The following is a 19,963-nucleotide window of genomic DNA, read 5'->3' on the forward strand; positions in this document are numbered from 1 at the left end:
TTTCCATTTTTGCACTGTTATGAATCAATGGTCAAGTTCTCCTTCTCTCCTCCTCTTCCTTCTCTTTTCCTGTCTGAGGCTTAGTAGTCATTATGGATCTTTCCTGTAGGAGTTACTGTGAAGTTGCAGATACTGGTAGGAAGGGAGGACAGTATTCATTTTACCTAACATAGGTAGTCTCATTATGCTGGTTTTTGAAAGGGGTGTTGATAGAGTTTCCTCTGGAAATTAACTTTCATCATTAAGTGCTCTCACATTCTCATAAAAAAGGAAAAAAATATCTAGAGGTTAGCTGAATTGTTGGTTAAAGTTGAGTGGTTTGCATATTCATTCCTGATCACATTATTAATGGTGTAATAATTCAGTGAAGTTTATTTTGCAACTGAAAAGTTAATGCTTGTAGGCAAGAATTAGTGTTCCTTGGGGATAAAGCCAATACACAAAGAGGAAATTGGCAGGATCTGGGCTGTTGTTGCCAGGTGGCCAATTTACAAAAGCATGTTAAACATGGAGCACAATCCATCATTTGCAATGATACTTGTTTTGCCACCATTAAATAGTTTTTCAAGTATAGGCTGTCTTTCTCCTTATATGTTGCTGTTGTTGCAGGTGCATTGTTTAGAACTATATTTACTTTTAGCTATTTCAGGACTTACTGACAAGGTAAATGGGTGAATAGAAGGCCATGTGGATATTGAAGGTGTAAATTTGTAATGTGAGCTATAATTGAGCAACTGCAAACTCTTACTGTGAAGATAACTGTAGGGTAACTTATTACCTTAGGTGGAAAAAGTAAAGATCGTATATACGGACATAAATTCTTGTCCATGTATCTTGCTTTGATTTTTATGTGCCTGTAACTGAGGCTGAGAGTTAGAAAGTGTGTCAAGAATGACCTAATAAACCTGAAAACTTTATCTRTGCAGGTGTAAATAGCTCTGAGGTAAATGTTACATCAGTCTTACTCATGTGATTCTGCCTTTTTATACTGTCTGAAAGTGCGTTTAAATATTAATTTGGGAGCTAGTTTCTCTACAGTGATTTCAATTTAAAGCTTCAGATTTTTTTTCAATTTTCTTGTGAAAAAGAACGGCACTAAAGGAATTTAAGTCTTTGGCCAAACAAAAGAAATTTGAAAGATTTTTCTTCTCTGCTCTGTGTTACTATTAGTGCAGCTGTTGAAAAGACTRTTTCTTACACATATCAAATTATTAAATCAGCAGCTATTTTCCAAAAGGGACTGTTTAGTATCTTAGATTTTAGAAATAAATGATGCATGATCATTTCATTTGAAAGGAAATACTTTGGTTTCRTTTAACTCCTGCTCTTATTATTAGGAATGATTTTATGTACCTTATAAACGAGTATGAGTAGGCTGAATATTGATTTTTTTTATGGAATATGTGCCCCATTAATGGTGAGATTTAACTTCTAATGAAAGGCTTAATGTTAGTGTTTTATAGACAAGTATTATTTGGAAAAACAACAAACCAAATAAAAAGTTAAGCTAGTGAAAAGTTGGATTTTGCCAGTCCTAAATGAATACTCGATCTGATATTTGAATATGGCTGTAGTAAACATTACTTATTAAACAATTATTTCTTAAAAGTCTAAATTATTTCAGATTATACAGTGAATTCTGTTTTCTCTGTTAGTTAAGTACTACTCCACTTCGGAGAACTTCAGTTCCTTTTATACAAAATGGTTTATACATCTGGAACAGTGTATAAGATCTGCTCAGCCTACACTAAAAGGCAATTCAAAACCATCAGTGCTTTTCTTGCTTTAAGGAAAGAAAGTACAGCCAATTTACTGCCAGCTCTTTYTAGGTGTTAGGCAACAGTGCATCCTTTTCATTGAGTAGTTCCTATGATTGTTCAACAAATAGTCTGAAAAATAGTGAATTTGTTTTAAAAGCTCTTTAAAATGCCATTCATGCATATAAAGTGTTCTGAACTCCAAAACATAAATCCAAAGGTATATAAGAAACTAAAATGTCCATGTTGTCTTTGGACAAACAGACCAAATGAAATATCTGTCTGTTTCTGGATATCTGTAGTGCTTCCAAGCATTAGATTACAGTAAAAGTGTCTCAATCTGCATTCGTGTCTRTGTCGCTACATAAAGGCCCCAAATACCTGAATATTCTCTCCCCATCTTCCCCCCTTAGGAACTCACTAGAAAACTGCCTGGCACTGTGTTTTGATTATGTGGAAACTGTGAAGTTTAATTCTGTCTGTGATTGTGGTACCAAATTTTGTCTTTCATAGCACAGGTACTTGGGAGAATTAAGATGCACTTGTCACATGGGACAAAGCTTATACAACCATATTTTTAATTATAAACTTATTTCTGGTGAACCAGAAATAATGGATTTAAATATAGATGTCAGAACTTGCAGTTAATTGATCTGTGTAAGCTGAAAGCTAGTAATACTGTGAAGCTATATGGCATTACTTGGTCAGATTTCAAAGAATTTCATACTTTCACATAAATACACACACACACACACACACACACACACAGAGCACACCATTCTCTCTCTGCCAAAGGGAAATGCATGTGTGGGGATTTTTTGATACTTTTCTTAAAGCAGCAGTCACATGCAAGTTGCTTTGCAACCAGTAAAGAGCAGCTTTGCCTATCAGTTGCTTAAAAATTATTCTATAGGCTGGCTTGGAGAAGAGTAGTTAATTGCATATTGAGTGATTACCAAAAAAAAAATAGTAATAATAAAAAGGAATAGTTTTAAATTGGAATGGTTTAGTAGCTACACTTTATTTATGGTTGTTTCCTAGTAGATACAAAACTACAGTTTAATCCCAGTATTCTAAGGCCAATAACTACATAAATATTTGTTTCATCTTAGTATAATTTTTCATGAAATGATTCTTTGGAAAGGTAACTAATTATAGTAACTTTTTTGCCTTATTTTTATGGTGAGCTGGTTTGATTGCTTCATCTCTTTTGTTTAATAATTTGCATTAAAAAGATTTTGAAAGAGCATATTAATCTGAATCAAAATATCTCTCCTTATGGTGTCTAGCAGTGACTGGTTTGGTATTTATTGCTTTTAGTGTGTTCAAATTTTTGTCGATGAAGTGTTACTCTCTCCTTTGCCTCTTTTCTCTGCATGGTTAGGTTACGAAGCAAGAATGGAAAACAGAATGTGCCATTATCCACAGCAACTGTGTCTATGGTTCACAGCGTCCCAGAACTGAAAGTTAGCTCCGAAGTAAGTACCATCATGCTTGCTTTATTTGTGCCTTTCACATCAGGTCTTAATTATAGGAGTTTCCTCAATGTTGTGTATACRTAAAACAGAACATTTGGCCTGCTTTTGAGGAAAAAATCCAGTTAGAGGGGAAAAAACATGTTGAACATCAGTAGCCTACTGTTTTTGTTTGCATACTGATTGTATACAGTTTTGTAGTGTTTTACAAGGCTTTGCACTGAAAAGATGGCCCTTCTATGACAGCAGCATGAAAGCTTGTTAMTTTAATATTGTTGGGGGGGGGGGGCTTGTTGTTTGTGTCCAGGAATAGGAAGTTTGGGAAAGTGAGCAGATTTCAGCTGGTGGAAATTGCAAAGTTGGCAATATCTTTGACAGGTAGCTTTTTCTTGTTTAGTGAAGAACCTTGAAATGACTTTTACTAGATTTGGTAAAGCTAGTTTGTTTACAGCTTACCTCTGTTTTAAATTCCTTCCAGTATTTTCAAAGATTCTGTTCTGCTGAGTTATAAAAATATGCTTGTTTCTTGTTCCTCCCTCAGTTTCTTTGGAGGAAATCGTGTTTATTTTAGCGATAAACATCCTATTTATTTCTGACCAACGATTTCCAAAATGYTTTCCATTGCTACCAAAATGCTTTCTCTGTCTGCCCCCCCCCCTTTTTTTTTTCCTTCCTCTTCAATGAGGAAGAAAACATTTCCAGTTCAGCGCTGATAGCAGGAAATGTTAGCAGCTCAGAGGAGTCCTCCTTGCTGGGGAGTGTTTCAAAGGGCAGTTTGCACTTTACCCTCAGTTCTTTATAGAGCTTCACTTTAACTTTGCTTTTAAGTTTCACCGGCTGGTAGCTAATGCTGCAGCATGTTATTGGAAGTGCTTAAAGTGAACAGGAAGTTTAATGCAGTGTGTTGAAAGTTTGTTAATATGCATGACAGGAGAAAATTTTAACCTGAAGTTAATGAAATAAAAGGTTTTTTTAATATCARTGCTTGGATAGAACTGTAAAATATGGCTATATATAGTGCGAGGAATATCTAAAGAATATTCTTTAAATTTCTGTTGACAATCATAATTATTTCTGTCATCAGCAGCTTCAATTTAATACTCAATCTAGAGTCATAAATTATTTTTAATTGATATCATGAGATTGCTGAATTTACTAGACAGTTTTCAGTACTACTGATTAACTTCTCTAGTTTTGTGTACCTGAAGCTACTGCTAGTTCCTTTCAAGAATCTTGACCTTATATTCTTTTGATTATTTATTGTATTTAGGAAGTTATTGTACAGAGTTTATCAATTTTAAGTTACTAATGTCTCATGTGTCTTACAGAAGATTCTTGGAATATTCTTTTTTTTCTACTGAAAAATGGCTGACAAAGCTACAATTATGTTGAAGAAAATGGTATTTTTTTTTTTGCAGTTACTTCATAGCAGGACATCTTCCTGAGTTAACAAAACAGTAGTTAGTAAATCTAGTTTTATTTCTTCTGCACTAAGCTTAATATGTGAATCTTTTGTTATAGCAAGCTGAACAACTAGGAAGGGAGGATCAACAGCGACTACATAGAAATCGAAAACTGGTGCTCATGGTAGATTTGGACCAGACATTGATCCATACTACAGAACAGCACTGCCAACAAATGTCTAATAAGGTAAATATTTACAGTTAACTTTCAAGCCAGAGTAATGACAGGAATATTTCTAAGCATCTTTATTTAAGTGATGGTTCTTTAAGAAAACATTTGGTAGTTAGATAAAATTATAAGTTGGAGAATAAAAGAAAATTATAAAAATGTCATATATTCCTTTATTAATTGCTACTTTTTAATTGAGCAATTTCTTTCCTCCATTTATGCTTTTCTGCACTTTTGCTTATGGTGACTGGAATGAAGAAATTTCAGTTAGCTATTTTTCAGTCTCTGCTTTCTTTACTGTAAGAGTCAGAAACTGAATAGCCAGTAGTGAGACTTTTTTCCTCAGAGTCTCAGGTGGATATAGTGAATTACTGTCAGATGTCCTCTTTAGAGTAGTCCTGTGGTTTTTCTCGGTCTGTCATTCTTCCATAAAGATGTGGAGTGTTTCTTCAATTTATTTTTTTGTTTAATTGTGTTTAATTTCTCCAGGAAATACTTATTTTTGAACTGATAGGGAGTTTGTAGTATTTTCAATTTGGAAACTTTGAAACAAACAGCATGTTGGAACGTATTTACRTGGTCTGATACAGGAGGATGCATACTCAAACTCCATTTCAGTGTCATGCAAACTGCAGCTGCTTAGTTCTTTGTCTTTCTACATGTGTTCCTACCTGCACAGAGAAAAATTGTACTTTGGATTTTAATCAGATAATATTTTTGGTTGCAACTTAACTTAGCCTGGTCAGACTAAATGAAAGTAATGGAAATGATGTAAGAGGGTGCTTCTGGAATACTGACTTTTTTGTTTTCTTAATATATGAAATGTGCTTTTTCTTCTAGGGAATATTTCATTTCCAGTTAGGTCGAGGTGAGCCTATGCTGCACACTCGTTTGCGTCCTCATTGCAAGGAATTCCTGGAAAAAATTGCCAAACTGTATGAGTTACATGTTTTTACCTTTGGCAGCAGACTCTATGCACATACGATTGCAGGTGAGTAGAACATGACATATTCAATGGTATTTAAGYAACTTAACCTTCATCCTAATACAGGTTTTTCTTTCTGTGATTGTCTTCAAATATTTCTTCCCTTCCTCCCTTTCCATTCTCCCACTATAACTCTTCAGAAACAGTCCTGTAAGCAGAATTCTTCATTCATTTAGAAGCCAGTGCCTATATGGCCTCTAATATTACACATGATTTTCTTCCGTCCGTCCGTCTTTCCATCCTTCTGTCCTTAAAACTTAGAGAATCAGATTATGGCATGACAGTAACTACTGCTTTCCTATTAAATTGAGAAAGAAGTGGTTTTGACGGACTCTGGAAGTGATCCATGGGGTCGCTTTTCTTAAAAATCTAAAGCAGCAGTTCCTTAAAAATCTGCAATGTGAAATGATCTCCTGTGGAGGAAAAAAAAAAAATCTACTGTTTCCCTTCAGTGAAGGAGTTTTGACTGTTACAAGTCAGTTTACAGGAATTCTGTTTGTCATGGAGCTGAGATGCCCTTATTAGAGGGAAAAAAAAAAAAAAAAAGGAACAGCTGTAACAGTATCTTCATTTATTCTTCTCAGAAACGTTAATATTTTCTCTTTATAACTGAACACTTGCATTTATATTCTGAAGCTTATTACAACAGTAGTCTATGGTGTGGGTCACTTTTTTTTTTTTTTTTTTTTTCCCCAACAAGCATGAAATAGCTACTCTGTTATGCAAGCATATGGGTCAAATTAACATTAGGCATGTGACCATGTTTTTAAACTGTGAAATTGACTTTCACCCCCATCTTGAGTCTTCCTTTACAGAATAGCAATTTTACCTTTACCTTTTAATAGTAATCTGTAAATTTAAGATAATCTGGATAAGTGTTTCAGGTTATGACCTGACATGTTGAACTGTTCTTGCTGCTGTTCCATGCTTTCCTTGCTTTTTTTTCTTAGTGGTCTTTTACATGGACTTTCTATGTCATGTTGACATGAGTGCCTTGAGCAATGCTATCCCGATGATAAAGAACCCTTCTTGGCAAGGGAGGAGGACTCTGAAATAGTTAGAGAACTAACTATTCTAGTTCGGGAATAGTTCTTAATAAAGAATTATCTAACTAGAGAATTCTTTAAACATGTTAAATAAGCCACAGAAGATGCTTATAATGAAAAGCATTTTTCTGTAATGGGAAGGAGATACCTATTTGTGGTCTCCAGCTGAATTCTACTTCTTGAGAGAAAGTTGAGGAGAGGTATCTCCTGTCCTGTCCATCCAAGTCAATGATAGTAAAACCCCTTCTCTTCTTTTTCTACATTACTCAGTCTTACTCAGGCTGAGCTGTTCGAAGGAGCTCCTCTTAAAGCTCTGTCGATCACACTACTGAATTATGTTTTAGGGACTGCTAGTGCATAACACTTCTACTCTGCTGCCCTCCTTTAAGTGGAGTGTGGCTGTCATGTAGCAACAGGGGACCTAGTTTTCTTAGACACTAGGTTTAAGTATGTGACAACAATAAAGTGTGTGGCCAGTTTTTCTGATGTAGATCTGTACCAAAATCAACATGTGGCCTAAGGTTAGATATTTACTGAATGCCTTTCAGAACCAGAGAGGAGGACAAGCTGCAGAGGTAGTTACTTGGTAGTATGTGAGTGCCTTCCTAATGATTGCTCCTATTTAAGTGTGTAATTTGGTCCTCTGTTAGCTCATTTAATCTCCAAGCTAAATTTTGGGTTACCTGCAGACCTCATATTGGCAGAGACCACTACTCATTATGCGCCAAACCTCTCTGTGGGCATCATAGTTGAGCTGCTCACTCTGTTGCCTTTGAATTCCACAAAGGAAAGAGTCACCAAATGAGCAAATTAGGCTGTTACCACTTCCTGACACCTCTGGACTTCTGGACTTTGGCCTGATGCTGTCTAACCACGTCAAAAGTGTTCAAGCTAAAAGCTGATGACTTGTACAACGTTTAATGTTAGTTTCTGCTGAAATATTGGTATGGAAAGAGTTTATATGTGGACCTAAGGATAATCAAGTTGCAGTAATAGAGCAATAAGTAGTAAATACATATTCAGAACACTTGATGGCRGTATTGGTTAAATGATTTCTTATAGTTGTCAGTTGAATTTACCATTATCCCTATGTTACATAAAGGAAGGACTTGGATTAAAATGCCAGGAATCTTTTTCTTAAGTCTCTATTTGTTTTCTCAGGTTCTCTACATGCATACTATATTTCTCTTTAAATTCTCTGTGAGCTGCTTCTTCCATGTCCTGGGATGTTGTTAACCACATTTAGGAAAAAAAATATATGACATCTTGTCAGTCCTTTGCTCTCAAACTGACTCTTGTGAGCTGTTAAGTTGGGTTAGCTGACATTTGTAAATATCATTTATGTCCACTTAAGTCCTTTCTTAATTTGAAAAAATTTACAAAATGATATCTTGTATCTCTAATCTTTGAAGATTAGTTTTGGATTTGCCACTCTGGAGTTTCCTGTAGTGTTTTTCTTCTAAATGATTATTTTGACCAAGTGCTGTTTTAAACATCTCCCTTTTTCTTCCTCCTTCTCCCTGCATTGGAGTGGTTAGATATTTTTAACACTGAACCCAGCTTAAATAATGATTGTAAAAGTTAATGTCACCATGAATTTTGGTTCAGAGTCACTAGTCAACAATAGTGCAATGTGAAATCACTCTTAATATTTATGTTGGAATTTAGAAAATAGGATTAAATTGAAAGCATTCATGTGTATGATTTGTTAAGGCAAGTATATTACAGCATGGATTTCAATAAATAATTGATAATGTGTCTGTATAATCACCAGTGTCTGAATATCTTGGATGCTATTAAAAGATTGAGTCCACGTTCTAAAGTAGAACCTGAAATAACAACTGAGGGTGACTTTTCAGAAACTCAATTTTAGAGTTTTTTTTTAATGACTCCTTCAGTTTCATATTGGATGCTATGTTAGATCATTTCTGTTGGAAATTGCTGTTTAGTTCAATGTGTCTTAAAGGCTGAGACTTCCCAAATATGAGTTACGTTATGAACATTATGGAAAAGCCTTGMTTTTTGCTAACTTGTGTTATTTACAAGCTTGCTTTTCTAAGAGACTTTGTATGTGTAAAGACCACATCTGAGGTGCTGGARAACAAAAATATTCTTGTACACCACATTGGCAATATTGGAATGCACTCTCTCTCAAAGACTGTTAGCAGCATGCCAGAATATTTGAAAGTCAAATGGTGTTGCAAGTCCCTTTAAAAAAATTAATGACTATACAAGCAGATACAGACAAAATTTCATACGAATGTACTATCTTTAGTATGTAGTCTAGCTCAGGATAAGGTGGAGTGTGCACCATCCATAACTTTGTTAGGTAGAAGTTCTTATTGCAAAACCTACCAGGGGTTTAAAATCCTTCTTATGTTGGCATCCCTTTAATCCAACAGGTATGCAAACTTGGTTTAAATGTAGGAAGATGGCACCAGAAAGCTATACGTTTATATAGCATAATGAAGGATGTAGTATCACTTGCAAGATCATGTGCTTAGGAAAGATACTATATAACTCTTCTGACCTTGTAATGTGGCTTATGTAACATCTGTGTATTCATTTTTATGCAGTTATGTTGATATGAATACTATTCTCTTATTTGCAATCACATGGTAAGTCTATCTGAAAGTTTGTTGATATAATCACTGAGGTTTAAAAAGATTATGAATACTGGGAATGGTTATTTTATCCACTGCATTCATACTTTAGAAGATAAGTGCCATTAAAACACTTATAAACAAACAAGCTTTAGATATTGGGTAAAGTACTGAACTCGCTTTATGACTATCCATCTTGTCTGAAGTAGCCAAGATAAATTACTGTGATGTGTCTTCTGTATTGCCCTTTTGCTCTTTCAACACTGTGTAATAGTGATGTAGTATGTGAGTATGTGCAAGTCTGTAGTCCTTCGAAGTGATAATAAAATATATTAACTAATATGGCACTTAGATTAAAACGGATAAGATGGACACATATTCAAATAGCATATTTTAGTCTTACCTCCCCTATCCCCCAGCTGTGATGCAACTCGGTATCTTGTGTAATGTGTTTTAATGCAAGTTTACTGAAGAGATTGGGCTTCAAAAGCATACTGTGTGCTTGCTTGGGGGTTGTGGGGAGGAATAGTCTTTGCTAGGTAAATCTGCATTAGAGTCCCTGCTAATATGGTGCTTGAAGGATAACAGTAGGTTGTCTTGGTTTGTTTTCAAGAGGAGACCTGAAAATAACTAAAAACACATTTAGCACGTTTGTGTCTAGTTTTTTAGAATTAATTGAAGCTCAGTCTTCATTTGATACAGAAGTCTSTCTTTAATTGTTCGTTTTGACTTCAACAAAAGACTTCAAAGTTTTTTTGTTTGTTTTTTAACATGGTTACATAATGAGAAATTCTTCAACGCTATTCCCCAGGAGTGGCTTCCGCAGACTAATACTTCTCCAATAAAAAACTACATTAAGAAAAAAAATCGCAGCAGAATAGGACCATAATCATTTTTCAGGATGTGCTGTTGGCGAGGGGGAATGCATAGGAATAAATAAACCAGAGTTAAGAGCACGTCTCAGGAAAAGACTGAACATTTTCACTATTTCTGTATACTTGATGAATCCATAGATATACCTTTTTATTTTTCCCAAGTCATGGAAACTTCCAGCAAAATACCCCCACACAGACCAAAAGTGTCTCCTTAACTGATGTCACTTTTTTGTGTTTATATGGGAGCTTTTTTTTTTGTTTCTTTTTATAGAAAAAGCCACCAATATTTTCTTTGGAAGGTATTTCCTTTTAAACCTATAGCTTCCTGAAAACTTTAATATCTAAACAGTTGTCAGATTCTAAGTCTTTCAATATGTAGGTAGTGAAAGATTTTTATTTTCAGGGCAGTAGAGCTTTTCTGTAATGGGGGCTTTTAGCTCTTTTCATTAGTGAAAATAGCAATGAGCTTTTTAATAAGAAAGTTAAATCTTAGTTGTTACTTTGGTTTATCTTGGACATATCTGCATCTGCTTACTTTAATGTAAAGTTATTTCTTCAGATTACAAATATTTGGTGTATGACTGCAAATAAAAGTGGCTGTTTTTGCTGACAACATGTGATCTAGCCACTAGGTGTCTTTTTTTTTCCCTGCACGGAGTGTTACATTGTACAGATTAGTTAAAAGCCAATGTGCAGTCCTTTTCAAAGATTTAAAGTGGATATTAACATACTATTAATTGTGTATCATTAATGAAGTGTTATCTGCCATTTCTCTGAAATGTGAAAACATCTGGATAGTGTTCATTATCTTGATTTTATTCCTTAGGCAACGTTCCTAAAAAGCAAACRCTCCAAGACATAAAGAGCTTCTTTTAAAGATCAGTGCTGTTTTGCATATTGCCAYTCAAGTTCTGAAACACTCAACTCTTTCAAAACAGGCTTTTACCTTTGTGGGTGCATCTCTGGTGAACTGTATCCTCAGTATAGTAATTTCAGTGAATTACCAGAGCAGAGGAAAATACTAAAATTCATCAGTCTTTACCAAAACCATATTGAATAGCTTTAGAACACTACTTCATCTCTACTCCCTAACAGTCAGGACTTCTGTGTTTGGGMTTTCTTTAACTCCCATTTTCTTACAGATTTACCTAGAAAACACTGTAATTTAATGCCTCATTATTGTAATCCATATACTTCTGTCCAGTTTAGTTTGGAAAGTCTCTATGGATTCCAATAAATAGTAGAGATTTTCTTTTGGTGAGAACAGCAGCTTGTATGATAGTTTACGTAGTTTGTCAAAATATCTGTGTGTATGGCAATGAATCTTTGTAGCTAATTCTCTTAATTCATTATGCCTAGGTACTGCAAGGGTCTCACTACAGGGGATGATTCCACGAGTTTGCAGCAATTCTTAAGCATAGTCGGGTGAGTTAAGGTTGAACCTCTGTCCTTAACTCGGAATTTTCTTGCTTTTATGGGTTTTAAGTTATTCCAACTACATGTTAATATTAATACATGTAGGATCAACTTTTCAGTTTAAGACCCATGTTAATATACCTGTGGGAGCTGGAGTTCTAGAAAGAGTTGAACAAGCGTTCTATAAAATCCCARAGCTCCTTGAAAGAACATCAAAGTGGTCCTCAGAGCAGTCGTTTTGAACTCTTATTCTGGCTATAATATGACCACTTTGAGGAGCAAAAAAAGAAGTTTCCAAATAAGTATTGACTACATTATCKTGTTCATAAGAATAGTGTGAAGTTGATGCAAACTTCAAAGCAAAATCAGTGAAAAGATTAAAAACAGCTTAGCATGTAACATGCCACCTTCTTTCTAAGCAGTTATATAGCTGAAAACGTTAGCTTCATTATTGGAGACTAGGTTCAGAAGCATGTGCATGTATGCTTGTATACCCCGAATCACTATTTTCCCAAATAATGGCATTATATCTTTAAGATCAGCTACCACAGCTTCTCATCTTTCTTTCTAAAGAATGCAGTCAGACAATTACTGCTACTGTATGAACTCATTAWAGTAGTGTTACCGGTGCAACTTAAAACCTACAAATGCAAGAGCTCCGGCTGAATCTGTCCCTTAACTTGCCCATTGTGCTTGAGTATTGCAGCATATTGCTGACTCTTGAGAGACTTCCTGCAGTCCCTAGGCATAATGAGCTAAGGAGAGCATTTAGCTTTAAAGTACCATCTATAGGGATATAAATGTAAGTTGCAAAAATCATGTATATCTGTCACCTGCTGTATCTCTTTCCTTTGGCTTAATTTATCTGGATGTCACAAATTTAATTAACTTCAAAACTGGTGCTACGTTGAAAGAAAATGAGATTCTTTCTTAAAATTATTCTCACTGAATTAGTTAAAAATACTTGATCCACAGTACTTACCCTTTACTGCATGTAGTATCTTTATTTTGAAATTGTCTGTTTGTTAAAACTATTATTGCACAGTTCAAAATAACTGAATTATATGCAACATGAGCAAGAAGCAAATGTCTTGAGCATTAACTTTGTACTCTCTTCTTTCAAAAGGATTTTTGGATCCTGAAAAGAAGCTCTTCTCCCATCGGATATTGTCAAGGGATGAATGTATTGATCCATTTTCTAAAACTGGGAATCTCAGGTATGTATATGGGTCTTAAGCATTAACTGAAACAAGAGCGCAATATTGTCAATAAGATAAGAATGATTCCCTTGATTTTTAGGATGTTTATAGTCCTCCCTTATCTGGCTCTTAAGTATCAATATTGTCTCAGTAAAACTGAGATGTCAGGTACTATAGCAACTCATCTACTGAATGTATTCTGTGATACTGGAGCAGTGAGATCTTGAAGCAATGGTATTTTGTTTTCAGTTTATAGTTTTTATTCTTAAACTAAGCTATAAGGTGGAAATATGATTATGATCTTGTATAATGGCTTTTGTGTTGTTTTCTCTCTCTCTGTGTGTGTGTGTGTGTATAGATATATAGATATATATTTTTTTAATTAAACCAAAATTCTCAGTCTGACGTTTTCATAATTGAGTACCTAGTATTCTGGCTTTCAAATGTGCTATACATCTGCCAGCTTCTATTCTGCAGTGTTTCCTGAAATTAGGTCATGTAGAGCCTTGAATTCATATTATAGTCTAAATTCAGGTTATGATCTTTTTCAGTTGATAAAGCCAAGTTTTTCTTAAAGACTGTGTTGATTGTTTCATAAAGCTAGGTTAGAAATGATTAATCCTCCCATCTGACTATAGTGAATGAGAAGCTTCTTGTCTTGTCTTGAAGTGTTTTCATATGCCTGTGTATATCTTGAGTACTGTGCTTCTGCCTGCTAGAAACATAACTATTTCTGCATATAAATATTCATTGCTTCATTTGTCTTGACTTGAAGAAGCCTACTCGCTAAAAAGCTCTTCCTGTTTCTTTTTCCTAGTTATGTATATGGATAGCTGTTGTCTATTTAATAGTTGTTTCTGGGCTGTTTAAGTCAACATAAACTGTGTGTGAAAACTGGACTGAAATATTGTAACATTTTGTGTTTGCTGAAGCTTGTTGCATTCTTACTTCTAACTGTTCTGATAAGAGACGTAAATCTTTTTTTATCAACTTTTAGTAGTTTGAATATTGTATTTTGAATTTTGTAACTTTAACATTGCTGATTTTTTTTWAAAAAAAATATTCATATATAAGCTGTATGTCCAGCTGACATGCACGCAATATACTAGAATATCAATAGAAATTGCTTATATGTAGTATTCCTTTCTAAAACTAGATTAATTTTATCAACTACTTTCTTAGAGATCTCTTTCCATGTGGGGATTCCATGGTTTGCATCATTGATGACAGAGAAGATGTTTGGAAGTTTGCACCCAATTTGATAACTGTGAAGAAATATGTATACTTTCAAGGGATAGGAGATATTAATGCACCTCCTGGATCAAGGGAAATCCAAATGAAGAAGAAAGGTAATCATTTAATTTCTAAACTGTTTTTAGATCTCTCTCTCCACTTCTGTAGATGTGATTGACGTAAGTCATTGTGGTAACCGTTAGTATTGCCGCTGTGCTCAGAGAGTGGTCTTAGGCTATTGTAGGCTGTCAGSAAATGTGCTGCAGCACAGATGCAGGTAGTTGAGTAAGACTGGACTATAGCTGTTCTTTTGGTGGGATATAACAACAAAAGTGGAATACTGGTAAGAGCACTTCTGCTCTTGCAGCTTGATAACTGATGTAAAAATTTACCAAACTGCTGTAGAATCTGTTGAGGGAGACATGTGAAGAAGCTTTGCCCCTCCTTCCCCATGTAAAACAATGCAGTTTTTTCTTTGTAAGTGGTATGGAAATCAACTTCCTCTTATTTCTCCTATTCTACCCTCTTTCATGCCTCACTGTTGGAGCAATAGTTAATTTATTCTGTTCTTAATGTACTGCTGGAAATGAAGGTTTTTGGCTCTGCTTACCTCCCTGCATAGATCATGCTAATAAAATTTGTGAGAGATTTTAATATCTACTGAATGCATTGTTCTGGCATTTGACAAGAGAACCTTATGTTCAGCAGGCTTAACAAGATAATGTACATAGTGGATTTTAAGAGGTATATGCCACTATATTCATATTCATTTGGGGGAAAAAATGCGTTTGAAAGGCAGTACCTAAGAAATGATTGCAGGGTGGGTTTTTTCCAGTTTCAACTTTTATTTATAGTATGCATATGGTATCTCTTATTTTTTGTTGAACTAGAAAYGTCTAATATAGTAACAATAACAGTGTACTCAAACCAAGTCAGACTACTATGACATAGAATCTCTACACTTGCTCTTGGTACTTACAGGACAGACAGAGGGCCAAAGTGTGGTAATTTCATCCAGTGTTCCTGGCAAAGAAGGTTTGAGTTCAGCTGTTCGGATGTTGACAGTTTTTGATTCTCTCTCACTTCATCTGCAGACATCTGGTGAAAACATAGCTTAGAATTACTTTTCTGCCTTTGAGTCCATTACACTTTTCTTGCATTTCGGTAGGGTTCCAATTGGAGCTTGAACGGCATCTCTTTATTGCTCAAATGTGTCTGTTTTTCCAATTCTTAAAATACAATAATTTTGGTCATGAAAAATAGGAAATATATGAAAGTGGAAGAAAGGTAGTTCTTGTAGTTAATGCTCTGGATCAGGAACTTCTGGAGTGATGTCTTTGTTTACTGGTTTTGCCCTGTTTTTTTTCTCTGTGACCTCTGGGAAAGTAGTTTGGTTGCCCCGAGATTTGGTCCTAAAAGTCATGCTAAAAGATAAATCCTTTAATGTCTGCAAGGTTGACAAATAATTACTTATTGCCTATATAATAAGTCTACTTACACTGCTCCTTTACAGAGGAGAGGTGTGTTAGGCTTTCCAGTTCTAGCAGCAGTTAAACCTCTAARATTTCTTACCAACTTTGAAAATTCCAGCTGTCATTACTGAACAGAGTGAAGTCTAACTCTGCGTGTAAACCGTTTATCTGTGGAAAAAGGAAATGAAACTCTGGTTAAAGCTTATATTTTCTAACAGTTCTTTTAAAATAGGTGTGTTTTATTTCATACTTTCTTGCGTTTTAGTAAACCACTCAGTGAAACCAGAGGCACTGGATTCAACGGTGACATCAGCAAAAGATGCTGAAGAAATAAAGAATGTTACATGTATAGAAGAACAAAGCAATGGTCTTAAAGCTACAAAAGACACTTGCACTACAAATGGTAGTACTTCTGTAAGCGGTGAAACATCTGACTGGGATTTGAATTCCAGTGATAATGCCAAGGACTCCTTGAATGATAGTACTGACTGCAAAACAGACAGTGCAGTCACTAATGATTTGACAAGTGCTAAGGAATGTCCGATTTCTTCAGAGCAAGATGATAGGACAGTCTTACAGAAGCAGCAAATCCAAGACAAGACAACAAATGACTTGGACTTTGAACTGTCTAGTGACAGTGAAAGTGATGGTGGCGTGGATGCCAGAAAGTCATCCACTTCTGTAACAGATAGTGAAAATGAGGAAAAGAGAAGCTGGAAAAAATCAAAACAACTTCTACAGGATGAAAATTTACAGGAAGGGAGTTGCACTGATGTGAATGAGAAAAAGGAGGGTCGAGTGAACCATTCTGGGGACACAAAATCTCTACCTAGTGGAAATATTCATGATAAAACGGTTGATCTTGAAGCACAAGAAGAAAGTGAACAGGAAAGCCTTTGTGATTTAGGAAATGGGTGTGCAGACAAGAAGGAAGCTGAAACAGAGTCCCAGAACAGCGAGCAGTCTGGAATTACAATGGGTGAGTCCTTAGACCAGAGTATGGAGGAAGAAGAGGAAGAGGAGGATACAGATGACGATGACCATTTAATATACCTCGAAGAGATCCTTGTTCGGGTTCACACTGATTATTATACAAAGTATGATAAATACCTGAAAAAGGAGATTGAGGAAATTCCAGACATCAGAAAAATAGTACCAGAACTGAAAAGTAAGGTGTTGGCAGATGTAACCATAATATTCAGTGGACTTTACCCAACAAACTTCCCTATTGAGAAAACACGGGAACACTATCATGCTACAGCACTTGGAGCTAAAATTGTGAAGAACCTAGTACTAAGTGCTGATRATCCTGACAAAGCAACCCATCTTATTGCAGCAAGGACAGGTAGGTATATGAGTCTTAAGTCTTGCATCAGCTTTTTTTCCTGTTTATTCGTGCTTTGAGCTGTTTCTTTGTATAAGCAATAAGCCTTAACATAACAGAGACAGAATTTAAATTAGAAGGGAGATTGCTCTTAAAACAAATTAGGAGTTGGGTTAAACATTATTTCAAGAGGTTTTTTTTAATATCTTTTTGATCAAATGTGTGTTTTGGTTGTTAAAAGAAGGGACCTGCTAAACCTTTGTAGCCTGTCATCTCTCACATGATTAAAGAGTTGGTGGTACTAAGTGTTTGACTACCAAATAGGTTGTATCAAAGCCTTATTGTTTGTAACAGAGAACTGGTCGTGCTGTAAAGCTGTAGTAACACATCTCTTCTCAGTTTCACAGATCTTGCCTGTATCGCTTCAGTTTTGGTTTGTATGGAATACGAACAAATTGTTTTAGGAGGGTAGAATTTGATGGTATGGCCTGTAATTGCTCTGTGTGCATGGCATATGTATGTTTTTTGTGCCATGGAAGATATAAGAGAGCTTAGCTAAACTCTCTTTCATTGCTATGTGTTTCACAGAGCTATTATTTTTACATAGTTATAATGGATAAGAATGTACCATTGTAGTGATTAAGAACCTACTATTGAGTAGCTAACAGGGAGGAGCTAACAGGCTATCACTAACTTCTGATAGAAAATTTTGTGCCTTGACCCTTGCTTCTCTGCTTATTGGCCTTTGTAAGTTGATGGAATCTATATTTCTACTATGGAAAACATGAAATCAGAAAATAAAACTGCATCTCATAAGCAAAAAAGTGGCCACCTACTGTACTTTTCTTAACCACTGCACTTTAGGAGCCTTCAGGATGTGAAAAGTGGCTTTGTTTCAGAGACTTATATTATAAAACATTGATGTGTTTTTGTTGGTTGTAATATAGATGTATATACTTTTCTCCAAGTGTGTAACCTGAAGTATATCATTTGTTCCAATTCTTGCATAGCCAGGAAGAATAGCTTGCTTCTGTTGAAGGAGCAGTATCAAAAAAAAAAAAAAAAAAAAAGGAAGCAAAAGCATCATGGGAAAGAGGGAGTTTGCAGTGAGAACAGGGAGGGTAGCAATGAAAAAAAAAAAAAATGCAGGAAAAAAAAAAAAAAAAAAAAAAAAGGCGGGTGGGGGAGGTACTAAAAGAAGAAAACAGTAGCAGTTCCTTATTTTCACTCTTAATTTTGAGTAGCGTTAAGACTACTTGTGCTACTCTATGGATTAGAATCAGTCAGTTTAGCCATTTATTTTGTTATGTTAATCAGCTATTTTTATATATGTTAGCCAAAATAGCAATAAGGCTGTATCTGTGCTAGGCTAGTGTAAACATACCTCACTTTACAGTAATTTCAGTGTACAGTTTTACTSACAACAACACAAGTAGCTTTTTATTTGATGTAGTCAACTGTAACAAAAGGGGGCTCATAGTGGAATCATAGTGGATCATATCACAGTGGAATAAAAACTGTACTGACAGACCTACAGCGAACTAGCAAATTATATGAATTTTCCTGCTGTAGATGATATGCCACTAGTAGTAAAAATAGCCTAAAAAAACAGATGAATTTGGGATTAGTTTCGTGGAGAATAGTTGGGATTCTGACATGGGAATGTGTGATATTCGAAAGTGAATGTGAAGTGTTAAAACTTAGTAAATGTATCAATTTTGTATTCTCTATTTTTTCTGTAGTTGTTGAACAGCTCTTTTTTCAAAAACTRCAGTAATAGCAATACTTTTATCAGCCAAGAATCTTGCAAGTTTGTCATACTACATTGGAAATGTGGTTCTTGTTGATATAACTTCCATGTGGCTCTTCAGTTTTTCAAGTTTCAAATTCTAAAATGCTTCATTTCAAAGTTCCTTTACCTCTAAGTACTTATCTACTTGATCTTTCAACAAAGTATAGCAATTCCAGCTTTGTGAACAAAAAGTTTTTCATGACAGTTTGTCTACGTTTTTTTCCTCCTTACAGTGTAGAGAGAAAGATGTGGTTTTAGGGGGAAGACAAAAGCAATCTCTTAGTTATAAATATCCTAGCAGATTAAAAACTAGACTTGTTGTAGACTAAACTTGTTTCCTGGCTTTTTACAAGTCCGATTTTGCACTAGATGGTTCCTGAATGTTGATGTACATTGGATGCATCTGTTACATTGTATAGTAAAGTTGTAAGCGTAAATGTAACTTTTCCCCCTACTTCTCAAGGAAAAATATTACTCAAGATTAGGGTATGGTACATAGCATGTAATATTGAGAAGCAGTTGCTTGTTTCTGGAATGTACAATTTTTACAGATGTGTGGGTGTATATATATGGGGGTGTATATATATATGTGTGTGTGAGTTTGTKTRTGTATRTATATATATATATATGAATTATATATCTATATATATATTCCTGTGTTCTACTTCTTAAGCAAATTCTTTATTGCTTGCCCATTCTCAATGAATCATCCACTGCTGTCAGATATTAATATGAATAATAGATTTAACTTTAGACTTTAATTATATTAATATACTTTTATAGTATTTGAGTTTATTAACACTTCGAATATTAATTTTAAGTACTTATATCAACATTTAAAAAATTATAGGGTGGTTGATATTTTTCTGACTTTTTGCCAGGACCTGGAATCTCTTTCAGAATAGTAATATAATGTTGGTATTGCACTTGATAGTTAATAGTGGAAAATACATCTGAATATAGGCAGCTAATTAATACTAGAAATCAGAAGTAGAATACTACTGCTGGACTTTTGGTGTGATAAAACTTTGTTGTCAGTATTTGGAAGCTGACCTATGCCTTTTGGAAAGAAAAGAATTGCACTAACTTGTTCCAAAAAAGCTCCTTTAATTGGCTGTGTCTTCTGCCTAATGAGCAAGGCTGTTGTCATCTTT

At 35.0% G+C, this 19,963-nt stretch overlaps 1 protein-coding gene across 1 annotated transcript in view; it reads left to right on the forward strand.

Annotated features, from left to right (window-relative positions):
* CTDP1 (CTD phosphatase subunit 1) overlaps window positions 1–19,963 on the forward strand; it is a 98,082-nt gene that overhangs the window by 118 nt on the left and 78,001 nt on the right. Inside the window, exons 2-7 of the mRNA XM_085309995.1 lie at window positions 3,142–3,235; window positions 4,754–4,882; window positions 5,705–5,855; window positions 12,916–13,006; window positions 14,171–14,337; window positions 15,959–17,038. Coding sequence (XP_085166121.1) covers window positions 3,142–3,235; window positions 4,754–4,882; window positions 5,705–5,855; window positions 12,916–13,006; window positions 14,171–14,337; window positions 15,959–17,038 — 1,712 coding nt within the window. The remainder of the gene's footprint in view (window positions 1–3,141; window positions 3,236–4,753; window positions 4,883–5,704; window positions 5,856–12,915; window positions 13,007–14,170; window positions 14,338–15,958; window positions 17,039–19,963) is intronic.

The sequence above is a fragment of the Rhea americana genome, unplaced genomic scaffold, assembly GCF_003343005.1.
Source record: "Rhea americana isolate MKP2758 unplaced genomic scaffold, rheAme1 scaffold_31, whole genome shotgun sequence".
NCBI classification, from domain to species: Eukaryota; Metazoa; Chordata; class Aves; order Rheiformes; family Rheidae; genus Rhea; species Rhea americana.